We start from the raw sequence: 20,637 nt of genomic DNA, 5'->3' as shown, positions 1-20,637 counted from the left end.
AATAATATAACTACCAAAGTGGAGAGGTGGGAATTCAATACATAAGAAATTGATAAACCAAGAAATGAAAACGTTATTTTAAATAATAATGGAAACAAAACTGAAGGTGAATGGGAGTAGGAGTAAAGAAGGGCATGGAGATTGTCACTTTTTTACCTTTGTATAGTTTGATTGTTTTTTAACCATGCGCATACCTTATCTCTACTATAAATTGAATTAAAAGGATAACTAAAAACATCTAAGTGAGACAGAACAATTCTCCTTAAACTTAAGAATTTAAAAGTTGCTTACAAAAGCAAAGTTAGGGTAACTAGTAATTCAAGATCACTGACTCAGGTTTGGTGTGAGATTTCAGGGTGTATTTACAAAGATGTTCCAGAAGGCCTTTCTCTGGTATCTTCTTCTTATAGTTAAAGTGCCTGAAGGCTAATAGCAATAACAAGAAAAAGAAGAGACGGAAGGAAAAAGGAAAGGCCATTATTTCCACTCTCTTCCACAAAAGGTGTCCCTGGTCACTCTTGCATTTAGCCAATTAAAGCCTATATTCTAAATTCTGAAGCACTTACAATTGTACACATGACATATAGTTATTCTTTCATGTTACACTGATAAGTGGACATGTAATCTCTAGAGCTAGGTAATAAGCTGGGGATAAGTGGGAACCTGTATCTCTTCCAAAGTGTCTACCAGTGTATACTAAAAAAAACTTTAAAAAATAAATAAGTCATAAATGCCCTGGATTATTTTACTCTACTTCCTAACATGTTTATTCAAAAGGTAAACATTATTGGGTTCAAAAACTGTGAAATTTGAAAACATTTTCTTACCTATCTATACTCATTTCGGACATGTCTTTCCTAAATGTCTGAAATATTTTAGGGAAACCTGTTGAATGAAACATTTAAAAATCAGCTACTCCCTCTAAATCAAAAGGGCAATTCTGCCCCCTCCCAGGAACACATGGCAAGGTCTGAAGACATTTTTGATCATCGCAAGGGTGTGTGCTCCTAGCACAGACAAGTGTAGAGCACAGGCATGCTGCTAAACATCCTATAATTCACAGGACAGTCCCCAACCCTCCCCAACAAAGAATTATCCAGACCAAAATGTCAATACTAGAGCTTGAGAAACCTACTCTAAAAGACTTCTCTGCTTCTTTTTTCAAGAAAGTGACTGGAGTGGCTTCAGTACAGGATGTTAAACACAATAGAGAGTTGTTTTTTTTTTTTTTTTTTGCAGGACTGTTTTAGTAGTACAGCACCCTTGAGGCACTTCTCTGGAAATAATATGAGTGTGTGTGTGTGTGTGTGTGAGAGAGACAGAGAGAGAGAGAGAGACAGAGAGAGAAAGAGAGGGGGAGAGGGAGGGAAGGAAGAGGGACGGGGAGAGGAGGGAGAAGGGATAGGGGAAGAGAGAGAGAGAGAGAGACAGAGACAGAGAGAGAGAGAGAGATGTAACCGTGTGAATGCACGCAAAAATGTTATAAAAATGAGCACTCCCATCAGCCTGGGCAACATAGTGAGACGCCAAATTAGCTGGGCGTGGTGGCGTGTGCCTGTAGTTCCAGCTACTCGGGAGGCTGCGATGGGAGGCTTGAGCCCAGGAGGTCGAGGCTGCAGCCACTGCACTCCAGCGTGGGCGACCGAGCGAGACTCTTGTCTCAAAATAAAAAAGCACTCCATACAGCAATGCCCAAGTTCAACTTTTATAGTGTTTCGCCTATATCCTAAATCGTGCATGATCACAACAGCTCAGCCAAGGGTTCAGTGCCTCTGACAAGGACGTGAGAGAGATTAGCTGTATGGAACGGTGCATGCATTTAGAAATCAGGCACGACGCGCAGGTCGACGAAGGCACGGGAGTGGGTGGACCAGGTGCCCCCTGGGGACCAGAAAGCCCTCGAAGAAGGGGTGGGTCGGGGGCGGTACTTTTATGCGAGGAGGCACTGGAGGGTGGGCTGACGCTCGGCATTTCGGTGCTGGTCGCGCTCTGGCTGGGCATGCTCGTAGAGCTCAGGCTAGGGCTGACGATGCTGGCTAAGCGGGGGCGCACGTCTGGGAAGTCGTAGTCGTAGTCACCGCTGTCCATGACCTTCCAGAGGTACTCATCGCTGAACTTCTCAGGGGCCTCCAACTCCTGCTCTTCCCCCACAAACTCCTCCTCCACCTCCTCTTCCTCCTCCTCCACCTCTTCCTCCTCCTCCTCCTCCATCTCTTCCTCCTCCTCTTCTAACTCCTCAGACTCCTTCTGGTTCTTCTTCCCCGGATGTCCGAAGCTGCTAGGCGAGCGCAAATGGGCCATGGCTGGCGGGAGGCGGGATTATAGCCAGCTCAGTGGCCGCGGCCCCTGTAGGCTCTGGCGGGCGCGCGCCTTTGTTGTGCGTTGGTCTCCCCTGGCAACTGCCTGCCCTGCGCCACCGAGCCTCCCGGATTTAAAGCGGCAGGACCCGATTAGCCGGGTAGAATGTGGGTGCCGGCGGCCGGCAGGGGTCACCGCAAGCTTCTTTCTATCCCTGCTCTCCAGCGTCCGGCGTCTCTGAAACCCCTGGCAGCCTGCGGAGAAGCGATCTTTTCTTCGTCTCTCAGCTTATTTGGAGCTTTTTTTTTTTTTTTTTTTTTTTTTTTTAAACGGGTGGAGGAAGTGGCTTTTAGCGACGGACACACACAGTGCCATTTGATATTGCGAATGCTGGAGTCTGGTTATTGAGTAGACAGATGCTTGCTGGAGCTTCCAGTGAAACTTTATTTACAAAATCAGGCGCCAGTCCTTGGGCCCTCTTTTGCGGATATTTTTAAAATTACCTTAAATATTAATAAGCGTATTAAAATTGCCTTAAATGTTAGTTGTCTTAAATATGTTAGATTAATATTAATTAATCTTGATTAGCGAGATTTTTAGTGTCCCATAAATTTTGCTCGTTGCTGTAATCTGGGTCCTGCTTGGCCCATCTATCCATCCTGGAGTAGAAAATCCCGAAGCATCTGGCCACCTAGATACTACCTGCGTCCTTCTGGGACTTTGTATTTACTTAAATTTTTGTTTTTTATATATATATTATTTTTGAGAGACAGGGTGTCACTCTGTCACCCAGGCTGGAGTGCAGTGGCGGCATCGTGGCTCACTGCAGCCCTGAACTCTTGGGCTCCAGTGATCCTTCCACCTGGGTCTCCCAAGTGGCTAGGACAACAATGTGTGCTACCACGCCTGACCAATTTTATATATTATATTATATTATATTTATTTTGAGACGGAGTCTCGCTCTGTCGCCCAGGCTGGAGTGCAGTGGCGCGATCGCAGCTCACTGCAACCTCAGCCTCCCGGGTTCAAGCAATTCTCCTGCCTCAGCCTCCCGAGTAGCTGGGACTACAGACATACCACCACACCCAGCTAATTTTTTGCATTTTCAGTAGAGATGGGGTTTCACCGTGTTAGCCAGGATGGTCTCGATCTCCTGACCTCGTAATCCGCCTGCCTCAGCCTCCCAAAGTGCTGGGGTTACAGGCATGAGTCACTGCGCCTGGCCTATATTATATTTATTTTGAGACAGGGTCTTACCCTGTCGCCCAGGCTGGAGTGCAGTGGTGCTATCTCAGCTCCCCGCAACCTCTGCTTTCCGTCTTAAGCTGATCCTCCAGCCTCAGCCTCCCGAGTATCTGGGACTACTTTTTGTAGAGATGGCGTCCTACCATGTTGCCCAGGCTGGTCTCAAATTCCTGGTCTCAAGTCCGGGGCTCGAGAGATCCTCCCAACTCGGCCTCCCAAAGTTCTTAGGATTACAGACGTGAGCTACTGTGCCTGGCTAGGGAATATTTTTGAAAGACAAGACCTTGCAGGCTAAAGGAGCAGGCAGCACAGATGAGAGAGTACATTTGAGTTGCTTTAAAAGGAAGGGCAAAATGGGGTGACCAGAGAGGAAAGTGAAAAGCTTTCCAGCAGGCTCAGGGCAGGAAAGGAGGGCCAGAACAGGGAATTATGTATACAGATATTGAGGTACAAATAAGATAAGTGGAATTTAAAAAAGAAAATAAGAAAAAGCACAATTCTTTTCTGGGCAATAGTAGCAGTTTGATGCTGGAAGCTATCTTAGAAGCTATGAAATTCAACCAGGGTCCTCAGAGAGCAGACTGGAAGTCAGGATGCGGGGATGTGACATGGGGCTGGCAGACAGCGAGGGTGACAGTGCTTGTGCTTACTCTGAAGTGCCTGCTCCAGCTCAGTTCTGTGACTGCCCTGGCATTTTCTCAATTGTGTGGTGAATTAATTTGTTTAACTACTCCTTGTTTAGACCCTCTATTTAAGGCCTTTTTTGAACATTTTATGGAATCTCGTTCCCTTAGATCTACTTACTACGCAAAGAACAGTGTCTTATTTTCCCATGAGTTGATGCCACTCTCTTGTTTTGGCTGTTCAGAGATAATATGATGCTGGGTCAGTTTACATTTTCCCCTTCCCCGTTCCTGGTGTCTACCTTGACTCATGAATTTGAGATTTGAGAACCAGGCACCTGCCCTGACTAACTGTGACTTTGGGGTTATTGAGCCTCAGTTTCTTGGTGTGTAGAATGGAAATATCAGTAGCTTTCCACTTAATTCATGGCGCTATTTTGAGATAAAATTTAATTATTGTTTATTTTCTTCATTTTTTTTTTTTTTTTCCTAAGATGGCATCTCAATGTGTTGCCTAGGCTGGTCTTGAACTCCTGGGCTCAAGCAATCCTTCCACCTTGGCCTCCCAAAGTGCTGGGATTACAGCTGTCTGGCCTATTTTCTTTTTGAGGATTGATTTTGTATTTTATTTTATTTTTTTATTTTTTATTTTTTATTTTTTATTTTTTTTGAGACGGAGTCTTGCTCTGTCGCCCAGGCTGGAGTGCAGTGGCCGGATCTCAGCTCACTGCAAGCTCCGCCTCCCGGGTTCACGCCAGAACTCCTGGGCTCAAGCAATCCTTCCAACTTGGCCTCCCAAAGTGCTGGGATTACAGCTGTCTGGCCTATTTTCTTTTTGAGGATTGATTTTGTATTTTATTTTATTTATTTTATTTTTTTAGGACCACATACCTCCGTTTAGAAAATGTTAGCTTCTAATGTATTGAATGCTTCAGAGGTATATTAGTTCGGTTTCACACTGCTATAAGGAATTGCCTGAGGCTGAATAATTTATAAAATAAACAGGTTTAATTGACTCACAGTGCCCCAACTAGGACTACTGTGGAGGCCTCAGGAAACTTACAATCATGGCGGAAGGTGAAGGGGAAGCAAGGCACGTCTTACTTGGTGGCAGGAGAGAGAGAGAGAGTGTAGGGGAAACTGCCACTGCTTTTTTTTTTTTTTTTTTTTTTTTTTTTTTTTTTTTTTTTTGAGACAGAGTCTCGCTCTGTTGACCAGTCTGGAGTGCAGTGGCACAATCTTGGCTCACTGCCAGCTTGGCCTTCTGGGTTCAGGTCATTCTCCTGCCTCAGCCTCCCAAGTAGCTGGGACTACAGGAGCCTGCCACCACACCCGGCTAATTTTTTGTCTATTTGATAGAGACGGGGTTTCACCATGTTAGTCAGGATGGTCTCGATCTCCTGCTCTCAGGTAATCCACCCGCCTTGGCCTCTCCAAGTGCTGGGATTACAGGTGTGAGCCACCGTGCCTGGCCATGTTAGTTAAACTATAATCACCCTACTGATCTATGAAACACTACGTCTTATTTCTTCTATTGGGTTAAATGATTTAATGTCTGCAATGCCCTTAGCATTGTGCCTGGTACATGGTAAATAAATATTAGCTGTTGTTATTCCTACCCAAAACAAGAACATTTTTTATTGTTACAGAAAAAATAGGACCATTGATTATGTTTCACCATTTAAGTGGCTATTGTTTGCGTGCTTTTGACAGTTCTATCCCATGTCCAATACATTTCCTTTCCCCCAGAGCTCCCTCCCCTCCACCCTCAACCTATTACAACAGGGTGTAATAATATAGATGAACACTAGAGGGCAGCATGCAATTGCAATGAAGAAAATCGGCATCAGCACACTTGAAATTCAGACAAGAAGACAGAAGATGTCTAGTATCAAAGGAAAGTGAAATGTCTTCCTTTAATATAGTGTCTTTGTAGTGTACTTCTATAGGAGGAAAGTATTATTACTCTGTCGGATGAGTATTCCTACTGGATAGCTGCGACATTTAAAAAGTCCTGCCTGTATGTGCTTGCCATAAAGATGTCACATAACCATTTCCTCACGTGCTGTTCACTCCACACCCCAGCTCTCCTGAGAGCACTTAGCTTCTCCTGTGAGCTGGTTCCTCCGATGGGAGGCATTTGGAAGCCCACATTAGTATAGTGCTGCCTTACAACGCACTTTAATGTAGTATCTTGTCTCTGGGAGGCCCAGGAGTGCTTCAAATTCTAGGCTTCCCTGAGATGTCCAGTGAGTTTCTGCTGAGGTGTATGTATGCTCACTTGGCCTGAGTCCCTCAGCGGCAGGGAACGTACCCCGTCTTCACCTTTGTGTCCCCACCTTTGTGCAGTTTGCAGTGCTGGGCATGCCCTGGAGAAGGTGGATAATGTCTATTGGACTAAACTGCTTCATGAGCTGCAGCCAGAAAAAGAGGGAAATGTATGCTCACTTTAAGCCTGAGCAATGGGACTCTAAACTGCACCCCTAACCAGTGAATTTTGTTCATTATTTTTCTGTATTATAAAAACAGTTCGTGCTCATAATGGGTAAATCACACAAAAAGAACATCTAAAATATTCATAATCCCATCCATCCAATATTAACCTGGGGAATACTACAGATTCTTTTAACCTTATGTTAGAGTATAATATATAAATATGTGTGTGTGTGTACGTATATATAGTGTTTACACTTATGGCAGCATGGAACACCTATCTTTAAAAATTTTTTTTTGAGACGGTGTCTATACTCTGTCACCCAGGTTGGAGTGCAGTGGTGTGATCTGACTCGCTGCAACCTTGACCTCATCCTCCCACCTCAACTTCCTGAGTAGCTGGGACCACAAGCATGCACCACCATGCCCAACTAATTTTTTGTATTTTTGGTAGAGATAGGGTTTTGCCATGTTGCCCAGGCTGGTCTTGAACTCCTGAGCTCAAGTGATCCACCTGCCTTGGACTCCCAGAGTTCTGGGATTACAGGTGTGAGCCACCGTGCCCAGTCCTACATCTATCTCATCTATCTTTTTTTTTTTTTTTTAAACTAATCCCTTTCTTTTGGGAATTTAAGCTGTTTCTCAATTTTTGCTTTTTAAAAGAGCAGTCTGGTGAATATTCGTGTAGCTAAGTGTAAGCCCACATTCTTTATTAGTGTCTTAGGATAAATTCCCAGAGGCAGAATTTCTGGGTGATGGGTAATTTACATTGTCACCAACAGTGACAGTGCCCTTGATCAGATGAAGAGTTTTAATTAAATGTCACACCAGAACTCCATAATCTTGTCTCAGTCTTGTCATCGCTGCTCAAAACATTTGGTGAACTCTGTTTGGTGATCCAGGCTATGACTCATATAAGAAAATAAATCTTAATCTCTCATCTTGCCTTTGATCTTTGACTGTTCGAGAAAATCTAATTTACCACAAAAGGACAGAGACAGCAACTATGGCAGATTTTCATATAGGTGTGCCACCAGAGTCAGGAGGAGATAGGGAAGTGCTTCCCATACTGTTCTGAATAGTGGCAAATCAGAGAGTGTTAGGTGTCCCAGAGGCCAGCTCTCATTGTAGATGTCCTGTCTAATTATTAAAAGAGTAGTGTCCTTGCACCCCATGTATTCTCCAGGTGTATCCTACTTGATTCGTTTCCAATTTGAATGTGGATTTTTTTCTTTCTCCTATAATTTATCTAAGTCTTTTTGGAAATTAGAATGGAACTTCCCCATCATCTGAAGACTGCTTATGGATTGAACAAGGAGGGCCCTCTTGACTGGTTTGTTTGCTTTTCTTTCTCTTTTTCTATCTTTCTCTTTCTCTCTTTCTCTCTTTCTTTCTTTCTCTCTCTCTCTTCCTTCCTTCCTTTTTCTTTCTTTCTTTCTCTTTCCTTCCTTCCTTCCTCTTTCTTTCTTTCTTTCTTTCTCTTTCTTTCTTTCTTTCTTTCTTTCTTTCTTTCTTTCTTTCTTTCTTTCTTTCTTTCTTTCCTTCTCTCTTTCTTTCTCTCTCTTTCTCTTCTTTCTTTCTTTCTTTCTTTCTTTCTTTCTTTCTTTCTTTCTTTCTTTCTTTCTTTCTCTCTCTCTCTCTCTCTCTCTCTTCCTTCCTTCCTTCCTTCCTTCCTTCCTTCCTTCCTTCCTTCCTTCCTTCCTTCCTTCCTTCCTTCTCTCTCTCTCTTTCCCTTCCCTTCCCTTTCCTTCCTTCCTTCCTTCCTTCCTTCCTTCCTTCCTTCTCTTTCTCTCTCTCTCACTCTTTCCCCCGCCTTCTTTTTCTTTTCTCTTCTCTTTTTTCTTTCTCTTTTCTTTTCAGGGTCTTTGCTATGTTGCCTAGGCTGGTCTCAAATTTCTGGACTCAAGCAATCCTCCTGCCTTGGCTTCCCAAAGTGCTAGGATTACAGGCATGAACCACCTTGACTGGTTTCTTTCTTAAAGGTTCCTAAGTTCTGCCTTTTTTTTTTTTTAATCTTAAAGATGTATACAAATAAAGATCTAAGCATTGAAACAATTTATTTATTGGAGTTTCCTCATAGAAGGGTAAGAGAGACAGTTGCACCCGACTGGGTGCTTAGTATTTCTATAGAGTGGCTTAAGCATGGCAACTGATTAATGGGAGTAGGAGGAGAGGACTTGCATGGTTTTTACTAAGATAATATGTTTTTTTTTGTTTTTTGTTTTTTTTTTGGAGAATGGCAGATTGGGTTTATTGAGGGAGGAGGTGAAAGGAACTCAAATCACCCCCTTGGTACTGCCATTTATATTACTGCATTGTGTGGAAATCCTGAGTGGCAAATAAAGTTTTGGGCTGATGTTCAAGGCCCTCTACAATATAACCTTAACCCAACTTTTCTAGCTTTAACTTCGCCTACTCTTATACAGACTTGAATGGATGCTGCACATCCTCTTGGCCCAGCTACAACTTCAGCCACTGCCGCAGCAACCAGTTTTGTGCAGGTGTGGCCGACGGCTCTGGCTTTGGCTGCCTGACATCTCCCGGATCCTGCAGCAAGGCACAGGACACATTTGCCTCCTGGTTGCCTTCTGGACTTGCAGGGTACTTACCATGATAGGGGGTACCCTTTGACGAGCTGGGGATGAGAACTAGAGGGTGAAGACCTCCCTGTTCTCTCTCTCAGTGGACAATTCTGAGGTTCCTTCTACATACACAGCGCCTCAGAAGCCCCCAGCCGGATTGAGCCTCAGTTACCTAAGGCAGTGAGTGGCGGATAATGCACCTGTGCTGGCTTTCTTTCCTCGCCTACTCCCCTCTCCCCAGTCCCTCAGTCCTGTGGCCTGGAATCACTTTTCTAAATAAATGTCTTTTTTTTTTTTTTTGAGAGGGAGCCTCTCTCTGTCACCTAGGCTGGAGTGCAGTGGTGCAATCTCGGCTCACTGCAACCTCTGCCTCCTGGGTTCAAGCGATTCTCCTGCCTCAGCCTCCTGAGTAGCTGGGATCACAGGCGCATGCCACCTCGCCTGGCTAATTTTTGTATTTTTAGTAGAGATGGGGATTTCACTATGTTGGCCAGGCTGGTCTCAAGCTCCTGACCTCAGGTGATCCACCCACCTCAGCCTCTGAAAGTGCTGGGATTACAGGTGTGAGCCACCATGCCCAGCCTTTCCTAAATAAACTTCATCTAAGCTTTGTCTCAGGCTCTGCTTGCTTTGGGGAAACAACAGTCACCACGCTATTTACTGTTTTCTGATGATGTTCCTTGCTCTTCATCTATTCAGTTCTTTAATACTTGCCTGGGGAACATCTAGTGTGTTCCTGGTCTGGGGAAGGTCCCTAAAATATAAAACGGAATCAGTCACAGGCCTTGCTCTTGAGGAGTTCTTGGTTTCAGAGAGAGAGAGAACAGACAGGTTAAAAAAAAAAAAAGTCAGTGTGTCACAAGGTGAATGCTGTTCCAGAGGACCAAGAAGGAAGAACACAGGAGACAGGACAGCTGATCGGGCTTGGGGTATCTGAGGAGGTTTTCTCAGGAGCATCTTTCGAAGGATGAATAGGAAGTAGTTTGCCGGAACAAGGCAGGAAAAGACCTTCTGGGCTGAGAGACTGGTCCGGGGCAGAGACACAGAGTCATAAAAGAACTCGGTATGTTTGTGAACTGTGGGAAGTTCGGGGAGATTGGAGTGGATGGTGCCTAAGGAATGTGCTATAGAGGAGCCTGTCAAGACCTGGGTACCTGCTACACTCCGAGAGGTCAGTGAAGGGGCCCTCGGTGGCTTCTTTTGTGTTGTTGGCCTGGTCTGTATTTCTGCACTAGGTGGCCCTCTCATTGTAGCTGTGACTGCTGACCAGTGGACACTTGCAGGAATGGACTTGGGGTAGGCCTGAGGCCCCAGTCTGCTGGGGTGCTCCTGGGAAACTGAGTCTTGCATCACCTCGTCTCATGGTAATGTGCAAGGGTTGTTTTGCATCAGCTTCTTGCTACTGGGGAGAGCCAGTATGCAGCCAGAGCTTCCAGAACAGTTGGGAGGGGCTGGGAGGGTATATCCACTTCCACACCCACCATGAGAATGTGTATACCTTTGCCTGGAAGCAGGCTGTGCAATCTCCTGCTTGTGTCTCTGTTTACTTTGCCGTGAAACAATCCTGTAGTGGGTCTGCTGATGTCTTCCCTTCCATTGACCCCTATATCCCGTCGGGTGACCATGCATCTCCTGACTCAGGGACAAGACAGTGACTTTTTAAAAATTTATTAATTTTTTTTTTGAGACAGGTTCTTGCTCTGTCACCCAGGCTGGAAGTTCAGTGGCATGATCATAGCTCACTGCAGGCTTGGACTCCTGGACACAGTGATCCTTCCACCTCCTGAGTAGCTGGGACTATAGGCACATACCACTATGCCCAGTTACTTTTCTTTTGTAGAGAGACAGGGTCTCGCTATGTTGCCCAGGCTGGTCTTGAACTCCTGGCCTCAAGTGATCCCTGTCTCAGCCTTCCAAAATGGTGGGATGACAGGTGGGAACCACCGTGTCCTGCCGAGACCAGTGACTTTTAAAGTAGACTAGTGGCTGGGCGAATCGAGTGGTCTGGGTCTGGCGTAGAAATTAAAGGACACACAAAGAAGGCAGAAGCAGTGAGGATGGGAGGAGAGCAGAGAGAAGCAGGGTGCTAGCAGCAGGAGAAGCAGACCAAATGTGACTGAGTCACACCGATGTGGCAACACCAGCGGCTAGGAGATAGTGAGGCGTCAGACCCCAGTGGGGCCTGGGTGAGCTTTCCATTTCTGAACTACACTCCAGAGTGCCAGAAACCTGCCGGTGTGGCTGGTCCTGTGCTCCAGGAAGCGAAAATAGACACGCACTTTCCTATTCTTGTACATATCCTAACACGGAGTGGGGTCCGCAGAGACACTGCCTGGTCCCGCTACTTCCCACCATGTAAACTTGAGTAAGTAACTGAGTACTCTGTGTCTCAGTTTCCTCACTTGTAAACTGGGCTGTTCCTGGTGTCTGCTTCATAGGGTCGTTTTGATGCTTCAATGAGTTAATGGACATAAGATGCAGAGAAGGGCCTGCTGATGCATATGAAGCACTCTGTAAGCAGGTAGTGGTCTGGGTCTGGGCAGGACACCCAAATTGGGTAACTGAGGAGAGAGAGGGTGAGAGACTATTTACAAAGGTATAGGTCAGATGAAGGGACAAAGAATGGTAGAACACCCTGGGCTATAACTGGCTGAGAAGTCTTTAGTACTCCTAGGCCTGATGAGGCGAAGGGAGGAAGTAGTTATCAGATACCTAGCAGCCTCAAGACAGGGTGACAGGGCAGGAACTGTGGGGGGTCTGGATAAGAGGACAGCTGGGCCAGCCTGGCCCTACAGAGCAGGAGTGGAAAGGATACGTACTCTCAAGTGTTCTCCCTCATTCTGATCTCCTGCCCATGATCCCCAAAGGCCAATCCGATCAGAGGCCAAAGGACGAGGCTGTTAGTTGGTTACAAAATGCAGAGGTCAGCCTGCCAGGCACAGAGCAGTTGGTGAGGCATGGAGTGGGGATCCAGGGGCCAGTGCAGTCTCTCCAGCACCAATGTCGCCAATGTTGCTGCTGTATTGTTATTACAATAGAGACCTGTCACTAGAGGCCTTGACCGAGTCGCCATTCCTTGCAAACAAAAGAGCCTTACAGAGGCTGGGCGCAGTGGCTCATGCCTGAAATCCCAGCACTTTGGGAGGCAGAGGGGGGCGGATCACTTGAGGTCAGGAGTTTGAGACCAGCCTGGCCAACATGGCGAAACCCCCGTCTCTACTAAAAATACAAAAATTAGCTGGGCGTGGCGGCAGGCACCTGTCATCCCAGCTACCCAGGACACTGAATCACTTGAACCCAGGAGACTGAGGTTGCAGTGAGCTGGATAGCGTCACTGCACTCCAGCCTGGACGATAAGAGCGAGGCTTCATCTCAAAAAAAAAAAAAATTCCTGACAGAGAAGAGCAATGGGAGCTCCGAAGGAGACTTAGTGGACCATGCCATTCCCGTGGTCATCATCAGGTACTCTGTTTACCAGCTCTACTTTGTTTACCAGTCTCCTGCTCTAGCTGGGAAGGGCTCTCTGGGGCAGGGCAGAAGCCTTTTCCTCTTTATAATCGGGGTGCCCAGCAGAACCAGGGACTGATCGCTGAGGGCTCTGTTGAGGTTTAAGGAACCCCTAAGAACCTGCTACTCCAGCAGATAGGAGAGGGAAGCACTTAGGGCCGTAGGGGAGAATGCTGAGTCAGGGAGCAGTGCGTCCTGCTGTTGCATGTGCGTGTTTGTTAATATTTACATTTTGTACATGTCAGAGAGGAAGCTGAAGGTGTTGCCTGTTTTGGGCTGAGGAGGCCAGGCCCCAGATGAGGCTCCTCCCTGGAGCCCCTCTTTCGTCAGCTCCCATTTGTGCCAGGCTCTGGGCTTCCCTGTATCTCACAACTCATTGCAACCCTGTGGAGTTGGCAGCATCCCTGTTTTATGGACAAGGACGCTGAGGCCAATGAATTCACAAAGGTAATGGTAATTAGGAGTGTCTGAATTTGAGCCCAGATATGGCTTGAAAGCCTGAGTTCTTTTATTTTTTGAGGGGAAGTCTTGTTCTATTGCCTAGGCTTGAGTACAGTGGCGCGTACAGGCGTGAGCCGCCGTGCCCAGCCAGCCTGAGTTCTTAATCACTGAGCTAGTGTTTCCCAGTGTAGACATTGCAGGTCATCATTTGAATTTTTACCACTTCGGTGTATTTCCTGTATTATCATTTACTTAACATTTTTCTCAAAATTGTCTTTTTGGGTAATTTAAACAAGTTTACTTGAAAAGGAAACTGTATCACTACCATAAATGGAGAGCTAGAATCACCTACTGTAAATAGAAGGTATCATAAATATAAACACAAAGGAATTCTTGGTCTCCAGCCTAGCTGCCTCTGAATTCTAGAGCAGAATGATTTTGAAGTAACTCCATTCCTTTTAATTGCTTCGTTTCCTTGAGAGGCCTCTCTCTCCTCTATCTGTCTGGGCTCTAAGGTATGTAAAATTGGATTTGATCAGATTGTAGCCAGAGGCGTACTGGTAAATGTTTAATAACTGGCACTCCAGAAATTAAATGTTTTTTTTAAAAACACATGCAAGTGTCAGAAAAATCTTACTGATATAAAGGAATTGTAGCACCCAATGTACAAATAATAAGAAATTATACAGTATTCTAAACTGTAAATTCCATCTAGCCTATTGATTCCCTTAGAATGTTTTCATTGCTTTTTGCCGAACCCTTGTTTCTGAACCTTGTATTTTGCGGAACCCTTGGCATATATTGTATGCCAACCTGTGGTTGATATTGACAAACAAGTAGTTATGACATAAATGCTGGTTGATACCAGTAAGATTAAAATGAAGGAACCTTAATTTTCAGATGTTTGTCAACATTTCACTAGTTCATCAGTGTCATCAATGATGTGAGTGACTTCTTTGTTGACTTGGGCAATAGTTTTTGACTGCTAGAAAAGTATTTCTTCAACTTTTTGTCCTATTTGCAATGTAATGGTTCCAAGTATGACATGATTCTAAGTTAAAGTTCTATTATTAACATTTTCTTCGTCATTTTCCTAAGTCTAGACAACAAATAATAAATCAAGCCCCAATTTGTTGCCTTTACCACTTTCTAAGTACCAAATACTGCTACTGTTAAATATGTATAGTTAAATATAATACTATTAAATATAACTTATTTAATTATAAAGCCAGAATTTAATTTTTACTAACAGCTGTGTTTATCAACTGGCTCTCAATGTTCCTAAACATTTGACTGTTGCAAGTTGGTACGTGCCGGCTCCCGTGTGCCACTGATTATGACCCTTATCTTAAACCAGGCAAGCTGCATACATTCCCCTTGTGGAGTCACCATCCAGAATAATTTCTGCTCTTTTTAGATGTAAACACGCCGCTGTGCTCTGCTCCAATAAAATAGCAGAGTTTGTCTCTCCTCGCACTTTCTCACCTCAGCTCCTACTTGCTTTCCCCAGACTCCACTCCCTGGATATTCCTCGAACACACGAGGCATGCACACCTCAGGGCCTTTGCACTTGCTATTTCCCCTGCCTAGAATGTTTTTCCTCCAATTAGCTGCACGTTTCGTTCCCTCACCTCCGTCAAACATTTGCTCAAATATCACTCTGTTTATAACTGCGATCCCTCCTCTCCCCTGTTCCCCTACTGACCACCCCTTTTCCCTGCTTTATTTTTCTCCATAGCATTGACTATCTTCAATGTATTATACTGTATAAAATCTTTGTATATATTTTGTTTATTGCCTTCTTCTCTCCATAAGAATGTAAACAACACAAAGGCCAGAAGTTTTTTGTTTATTTTATTTTGTTTTTAAGACAGTGTCTCACTCTGTCACCCAGGCTGGAGTTGCAGTGGTGAAATCTCGGCTCATTGCAACCTCCACCTCCCGGGTTCAAGCAATTTTTGTGCCTTAGCCTCCTGAGTAGATGGGACAGGCATGTACCACCACACTCAGCTAATTTTTTTTTATTTTTTTGTAGTTTTAATTGAGACTGGGTTTCACCATGTTGGCCAGGCTGGTCTTAAACTCTTGGCTTCAAGTGAGCTGCCAGCCTTGGCTCCTAGAATGCTGTGATTACAGGTATGAGCCACCGTGCCCAGCCAAGGGCTAGAATTTTTGTACATTTTGCTGGATCCTTTGTGTGTGGAATAGTACCTGGCATCGTGTAGGGAAGCAGTATGTGTATATGTGTGTTGGATAAATGAATGAATGAATGAATATATAATATGTAATATATAATAGAAACATTCTTACATTGCCTCTGATGAAATGCCTATGTCTCTTTTAATCTATAGATTCTCCTTCTATCTCTTTTGCTTTCTTGAAATTATTTATTGAAGAACCCAGATTCCCCATAGCAGAGTTTCCTATAGTCTCATTACAGCCCCAGAATATAATCTGCTCAGATTCAGATTTGATTTTCCTTTTTACAAGACTGCTTCAAACCAACCAGGGAACTATTGGAGAAAAAACCCTGACTGCTTCATAGCTGATGGTGGTGATGTGTACATCTATAACACAAAGGGCAGTGTCTGTCATATAAATTTATACATACACACACACACACACACACACACACACACACACACACACACATATGCATGAGGCAGGGATCCAACTTCATTCTTTTGCATGTGAATATCCAGTTGTTCCAGCACCATTTGTTGAAACAATTATTCTTTCTCCATCGAATATCTTGGCACCGTTGTCTAAAAAAGGGAAGAGATTAAATTAGGTTTGTGCGACCAGATTTGCTTCTTTCATAACTTATTTTGGTGGAAACATTGAGAATTCTAGTCAACATCTATTCAGCTCTGAGGTGGAAAATCCATTCAAACTGGCTCAAGTTTGGATAAAGGGGGCTCCTACTGCCTAGGCTGTGGTCTTGAATCATTGTTTCACACTAAAGAAATCAAGGTTCCTTGAAGACTTCGTTGATTACATGTTGAGGGCAGGGAAAGAACAAGCTGAGTCTGGAACATCAAAGGCTATTTGTGGTCATGTCAAAAGCACTCAGGAACCAAGCTGAATATGCATTTGTCAGGCCAAGATGGAATGGTATTAATATCAACAAGGATAATAATGGCAATGAATTGAAATACATAAAAAAGTTTAAATCTGTGAATTCATAATGATATTCTTTTTCAAGAGAGACATAATGATTTTTATTTTTTGAGACAGGGTGTTGCTCTGTCACCCAGGCTGGAGTGCAGTGGTGTGATCTCAGCTCACTGCAACCTCCGTCTCCCAGGTTCAAACGATTCTCCTGCCTCAGCCTCCCACGTAGCTGGGACTACAGGCATGCACTACCACACCCAGCTAATTTTTGTATTTTTAGTGGAGACGAGTTTTCACCATGTTTGCCAGGCTGGTCTCGAATTCCTGACCTCACATGATCTGCCGCCTCGGCCTCCCAAACTGCTGGAATTACAGGCATGAGCCACCATGCCTGGCCTGCCCGATATATTTTTAAAATGTTACTTCATTGGTTTTATTTTTGGAGGATGCTAAAAAACTACCCCATTGTTTTGAAAACTGATAAAGGAAAATAATCAGGCATTTATGTTATCTTTCCCTTGCAAAATGTAAACAAATAGTTGAAAAGAGGGACTTTGTCACTATAGAAGTTTTCCAGTTAATAAAGAAGGAATGATAGATTTGAAAGATCATTCTGTAATTCCTAGTAAGTGAATATGAGCCATCAATGGCTGATAATATCACTAAAAGAGACAAAGAGACGGAGTTAGAGGAAGAGAGCAACAGGCATTGTCCTTTGTGTTATAGACGTACACATCACCACCATCACCTTTGAAGCAGTCGTCTTCCCCCCCACGCCCCCAACAGTTCCCTGGTTGGTTTGAAGCAGTCTTGTAAAAAGAAAAATCAAATCTGAATCTGATCAAATGATATTCTGGGGTTGCAATGAGACTATAGGAAACTCTGCTATAGGAACCCTGGGTTCTTCAATAAATAATTTCAAGAAAGGAAAAGAGATGGAGGGAGAATCCGCAGATTAAAAGAGACATAAGCATTTTATCAGTAGCAATGTAAGGATCTTATATATGTATCCCAGTCCAAACAGACTGTATATCAACCAGAGAAATGTGACCTCTGCCTGTATATTTGATTATATTAAATTTTATAGTTTTTATAGATGTAAAAACAGTATTGTAAGTTTCAAAGTCCTAATCTTTAGATATTCTGTACTGAAACATATACAGATGAAATGACATGATGCCTGGGATTTGATTCAAAGAAATCCACGTGTGGATGTAGGTGAGGATATAGATGAAGCACAGCTGGCCAAGCGTTGATAATGGTTGAAGTTGGTGCTAACACATCAAATTCATTACATTATTCTCCTTCCTTTTGAAAATTTACTTAATAAAATGTTTTTTAAAAGTTATACATCTTGGCTGGGTGCAGTAGTTCACGCCTGTAATCTCAGCAATATGAGGTGGGTGGATTGCTTGAGGTCAGGAGTTCAAGACCACCCTGGCCAACATGGTGAAACCCTGTATTTACTAAAAATACAAAAATTAGCTAGGCATGGTGGCATGCGCCTGTAATTCCAGCTACTCGGAGACTGAGGCAGGAGAATCGCTTGAACCCCGGAGGCGGAGGTTGCAGTGAGCAGAGATGGCGCCACTGCACCCCAGCCTGGGCAATAGAGAGAGGCTCCATCTCAAAAGAAAAAAAAAAAAAAGTTATACATCTTGACAGCAATAATCATAAAATTAAGCAAAATTAGAAGGAGGGAGAAACTTTGTGTGTTACTTTCTTCAATTTTGATGGTGGGAGTGAATAAATACAGTCTAAAATTGAAAAAAAAGTGATAAGAAGAATTGTGAAGGCACAGCAGGCTGTCTCCAAGATGCCTCAAAGCAGGAGATGGAGTGTTGCTGGGCTCCCTGGGGAGGGATTAGGACCTGGGAGGGTGGGCGGTGGTGGCTGCTCCCTCCACCCCTTGGGGCCTCTTGCTGTCACGTCAAGGCTTTTCCTTTGCTAGTGTGCCGACTTTCCAGGGTTGTGTGACTCTGGTGCACAACACTGACTGTCTTTGACTCTCTCAAGAGAATCTGACTGGTGGCTGCTCAGCCAATGAACTGCTGGCCCGGGTAAGGTCTTATCACCTGAGGCCGGCCTTATGAGTTTGTGGGTGTGTGGATTAGTGGGGGGTTTGCATGTGGTGTTCCAGGAACTATGGGCAGGGCAAACTCCCTAGAAGAAGTAGTTTTTATTGTGGGCAGGGTTTGTCCTGAAATTTAGCTAGTATGAGGATGGGTTAAAGGATAGATTAGAAATAGGGACCAGGCAGGACACTGCTGAACTCTAATATTCACTCGGCACCTTCTACGTGTCTGACCTGGTGTGGATATTGAGAACGTAGGGCCAAAGGAAGTGTGAGAGATGAAAAGCCCTGCGAAGTGAATGGGTGGTGGACAAGGCTGGAATTAGGCATTGAGTGGATTGGTCTTGATCCAGAAGCGGCTGCTCTCTTGGCACATCCTCCTAACTACCTCAGCCTTGCAAAATCCTACCCAACACCCGAGGTCCAATGCATGCATTGCTTCCTCCAAGAAGCCTTTTCCAATCTTCCTTTGAAATCCATAGCAATTTGTATGTCCTTGACTTAACTTGCTTTGCAAACACAGTTGATATAGTGGTGGTTGCATATTTCATGCTACTGTAAGTTGCCTCTTTGTTTGATGCTTTCAGACTTCTGCTAGACTGTAAAGTCCATATCTGAGTCACTTTTGCAGGCAGCAGGGCTGTTGGAAGGGCTACATTCCTGAGTGTAAATCCCATTTTCACTGCTTACAAGCTGTGTGACTTTGGGCAAGTTACTTAGCCTATCTGAGCCCCCACCTTATTCTTTGTTAATGGGAGTGATAATACCCACCTCAAGGTGTTTTGTGAAAATTAAACCATATCAAGGATAGAAAGTACAGGACTAAGCCCAGGGCAGTTGATTAGTTTGTATTGAATTGAGGAGGAACAACTGGGATCTTGAGGGATGAGCAGTATTAGCATAGCGGGTGAGATAAGGGAAAGGGAAGGGAACGCTCCAAGCTGTTCTCTGCAGTCCCTCCAGGGGAGGGGGCAGCCCGCAGGGCCACACTCTGGATGGGGCAGCTACTCCTCACATTGTCAGCAGAAGCCACTGCAATTCTAGGACTCAGGCAGCCACACTCTTGTCCAGTGTAATGGAAACTGCCTTCTGAGCTGCAGGCGCCCTTACTTGATATCAATGTACCAGGGACTCGGATCTGTAACTACAACAGCACTTACAGCTTGTCTCTCAGGAAAATGGTGTTGGATGGTTCTCAGGAATGTTTCATCCAGGTTTTCATGGAGCCTAGAAAAACACCACAGCTTGCTGAGGTGTAAACCTCTCAGACGCCTGGGATGTTCTAGGCTGAGCTGCAGCCAGTGCCTTTCTCCTGTTCAGGGCTGGATATACACAGACTCGCTCACCAGGGCCTTCTAAACATAATTTGCTTCAACCCTTGCTTGTCGGCATAATTTTTTTCCCACCTCTCTCTATTTCAATAGCGGCTGCTTCCTGACCATCTCTACTGCATAAGTCAGTCATCTGCCCGGAAGCTTGTCTTTCTGATTACTTTGCCCCTGCTGTGATTGCCTTCTTCTCCACATCATCCATTTCGCTCTCTCTTCTGGATCCTTCCCATTGGCACAGTGCCATGCTCTAGTGGCTCCAATTTTTAAAACGCAAAATAAAAATATTTCATTGATCCCGCTATTCTCCTGCAGCAACTGCTTCATTTCTTTACGTCTTCTCTGTGGAACTTCTTAAAAGCCTGGCCTATAGCTCCTTGTCTATAGGTCTCTAGCTATAGCTCCTGCCTCCTCTGCTCACCCATGCCCTGTTCTCTCCCTCACCTCCTCTACTCTGGGTTTCTGTCTTCTCCACTCCATGAGACTGCTCTTGACACCTCGCCACGACCTCGACTGTCTTTTCAGCAGCTGACTCCTCTGTTCAGCTTGAGCCAGATTTTTTTCCTGGGGTTTTGTGATGCTGTATTCTCTAGGAGTTCCCCTCATCTTGATGGCCACTCCTTCTATCCAGCCTCATTTCCAGACTCTGGTTCCTCATGTGACCTCTAAAAGGTTGGCAGTCCCAGGAGATAGGCCTGAGTCCCACCCTCTTTTCTCTCTGTATGCACCTCCCTCCATCGCCCAAACCCCCGGGTCTTCTCACTTCCACCCGACAGCTTAAACACCTTACATACAGTGATGGTGCACGCATTTCAGTATTTCCATCCTGGCCTTCCCTCCGAGCTCCAAGCTCATTCAAACAACTGTCTGGTTGATGTCTTCAGCCATGTGTCTCTCTAGATTTCTGCCCTATGCTGGCTCCTTCACCAGTCTCTGCCCCAATACATGGAACTTTTTACCCATTTACTCAGGATGAAAGCCTAGGAGTGATC

At 44.7% G+C, this 20,637-nt stretch overlaps 1 protein-coding gene and 1 long non-coding RNA gene across 3 annotated transcripts in view; one reads left to right on the top strand and one right to left on the bottom strand.

The window, feature by feature from the left end:
• ERICH6 (glutamate rich 6) overlaps positions 1 to 2,562 on the bottom strand; it is a 46,908-nt gene extending 44,346 nt beyond the window's left edge. Inside the window, exons 1-2 of the mRNA XM_008008723.3 lie at positions 1,929 to 2,562; positions 828 to 885 (exon numbers count right to left, since the gene is read on the bottom strand). Coding sequence (XP_008006914.3) covers positions 828 to 885; positions 1,929 to 2,301 — 431 coding nt within the window. The 5' untranslated portion in view covers positions 2,302 to 2,562. The remainder of the gene's footprint in view (positions 1 to 827; positions 886 to 1,928) is intronic.
• A 10,045-nt stretch (positions 2,563 to 12,607) lies between these two features.
• The window catches only part of LOC103241476 (uncharacterized), a 229,085-nt gene continuing 221,055 nt past the window's right edge, over positions 12,608 to 20,637 (top strand). For both annotated transcript variants that reach the window (XR_005241875.2, XR_012095568.1), the window contains exon 1: positions 12,608 to 13,135. This is a non-coding gene — a long non-coding RNA (uncharacterized lncRNA). The remainder of the gene's footprint in view (positions 13,136 to 20,637) is intronic.

This window comes from Chlorocebus sabaeus, chromosome 15 (assembly GCF_047675955.1).
Source record: "Chlorocebus sabaeus isolate Y175 chromosome 15, mChlSab1.0.hap1, whole genome shotgun sequence".
In the NCBI taxonomy this organism is placed as follows: Eukaryota; Metazoa; Chordata; class Mammalia; order Primates; family Cercopithecidae; genus Chlorocebus; species Chlorocebus sabaeus.
The sequence above is the reverse complement of the archived record's forward strand: the minus strand, read 5'-3'. Positions and strand labels throughout refer to the sequence as shown.